General features: G+C 30.8%; 1 protein-coding gene across 1 annotated transcript; it reads left to right on the top strand.

Annotated features, from left to right (window-relative positions):
- The first annotated feature begins 670 nt into the window (after nt 1–670).
- LOC107470013 (uncharacterized) lies at nt 671–1,485 on the top strand. The gene is made up of 3 exons (XM_016089400.1): nt 671–916; nt 1,021–1,122; nt 1,228–1,485. The coding sequence occupies exons 1-3, from the start codon at nt 671–673 to the stop codon at nt 1,483–1,485; spliced, it is 606 nt and encodes a 201-aa protein (XP_015944886.1).
- Nucleotides 1,486–1,968: the final 483 nt, after the last annotated feature.

Raw genomic sequence — 1,968 nt, 5'->3', positions numbered from 1 at the left:
ATCAAATTATTAGAAGAGACTTCAATGCTACAATAATAATGATCCATGTTATATATGTTAAAATTATAAGAAGAATACAAAAGAGTACAAAAATAAACTAATTTTATAAATTACTTATGACTAAAAATTACATTTTATGTCAGTTATATTTTATTCACATATATGATGGATCATTATTGTAGCGGTGAATTCTCTTTTAATAGTTTGGTGATGATTGTTATGACTCTTGTGTCTGTATTCTTAAGTATGTAAATTAAAATTTAACTCTACCATAAATAAATAGTAAAAAATAAAAAGGTAAGAAATACAAATAATAAAGAACATGCAAAATTTATTCATTGTCAGGTTTTAATTTTGTCTTGAATTCTATCTTTAACTCTTAGTTTTGATGGCTACTTCTATATACAATGATAGTATGTTAGTATAGTTTAACTCCTTCTGATAAGGAGCATGATTTGAATTCGGGTGTGAAGTGAATGAGAAGTAATTTTTTGTTAGTATATTCCAGTGATTTTTCAATTTTTGATTTGTTTATATGAATATGATTAATTGTCCTAATTATAAAAAATATGACCAATTATGCTTTTAAATCTTGATGTATTTGTTACTATTTAAGTCACACAAAATGACAATCACACGACCTTGCAGAAATGATTCAACCTAGATTACTATGGAAGAACGTGACTTGCTTGAATGTTGTGGAAGCATCAAGTTTGCATCAAAGATGGCTTCTGATCCTCCATTCTCCTCGTTGCAACACACACTTGATGTAGCCTTCGATATTTGGTGTAACAAGATTAATGCGCATTCTTGGCTGATAGCACTCAATGCTCACACCAATATCTATGAAAAGTCGCCCTTCTCACATGCATTCTACACTAGTGCCCCATCTTCTGCTATGGGTTCTAGTATAGAGGTTTGCTGTCTTTAATATTCTATTTGCACTTTGTTATCCAATTTAACATGATGTTACCATTTAATAATTCTCTATAGTTATTCGGTCTAGTTAGAAACTTGTAGGAGATATATATACTTAGCGTGCAGTATCTGCAAAGGCATGGGTTTCTATATTTTACTATTTCTTCTGACTGGGATGCGAATGTTATATTAATGGATCTAAAGGTAACACAGATAAATTTTTATTTCCTTTTTACTATTTCCAAAATTGTTTTCTAGCACCTGTAAATAACACTGTAGATAAATCAATGCATTATTTTATCTATGTAGACAAGCGTTAAAACCAAGCCAGCATGTGAGTTTGAGTGGCCACATCGAAAACAATTTATCATAGAGCAATATATTACAAAGTTTTTTCAAAAGAAAGGATATGTTCGCTCTATAACTGAATCACCAGAAATTCAGGTTGCGGTAAAGGATTTTGATCTCAACAAAAAGCCATTCTGGAAGGAGGATTTGGATCCTGTTGCACGTGAGAAAGCTAGACGATTTTGTGAAATTTGGTATCCAGGAGAATATTATGTCTGATGTGCTTCTAGTTTAGTTTCGTTGAACATAACCCCACTATATTATTAGCTCTCTTAGTTTCCTGTTCCAATTTTATCTAGGCTTAGTCTTTCTGTTTAATGTTACGTTTGGTTTTCAGCTGAACATGATATTTGATCATCACTGTATGATGTACTAAAATTTCCAATTCAATTTACGATGCTGTTTTATGCTTTGTTTTCTTCTTTCTTTTATTTTCCATGTGAACATTTTTATTTATACTTGGTATTAATAGTAATGTTGTTAATTCCATAAACGAAAATCGTATATAACATTAATAAATTCAAAATCTTTATTATCCACCAGTGAGTGTAACAAAAAATTTGCGGGGCCCAGTCCTGCACAACACCAAACTTAAACCACCAAAGTAGAGAAGAACATCATTTGCAAAATGCCAACATAGATTTTATGCGAAAACAGATCAACAGATTCTAAAGTATAATCTTGGAGTCTTGGTGTCTGAAA

This window comes from Arachis duranensis, chromosome 10 (assembly GCF_000817695.3).
Source record: "Arachis duranensis cultivar V14167 chromosome 10, aradu.V14167.gnm2.J7QH, whole genome shotgun sequence".
Taxonomy (NCBI): Eukaryota; Viridiplantae; Streptophyta; class Magnoliopsida; order Fabales; family Fabaceae; genus Arachis; species Arachis duranensis.
The sequence above is the reverse complement of the archived record's forward strand: the minus strand, read 5'-3'. Positions and strand labels throughout refer to the sequence as shown.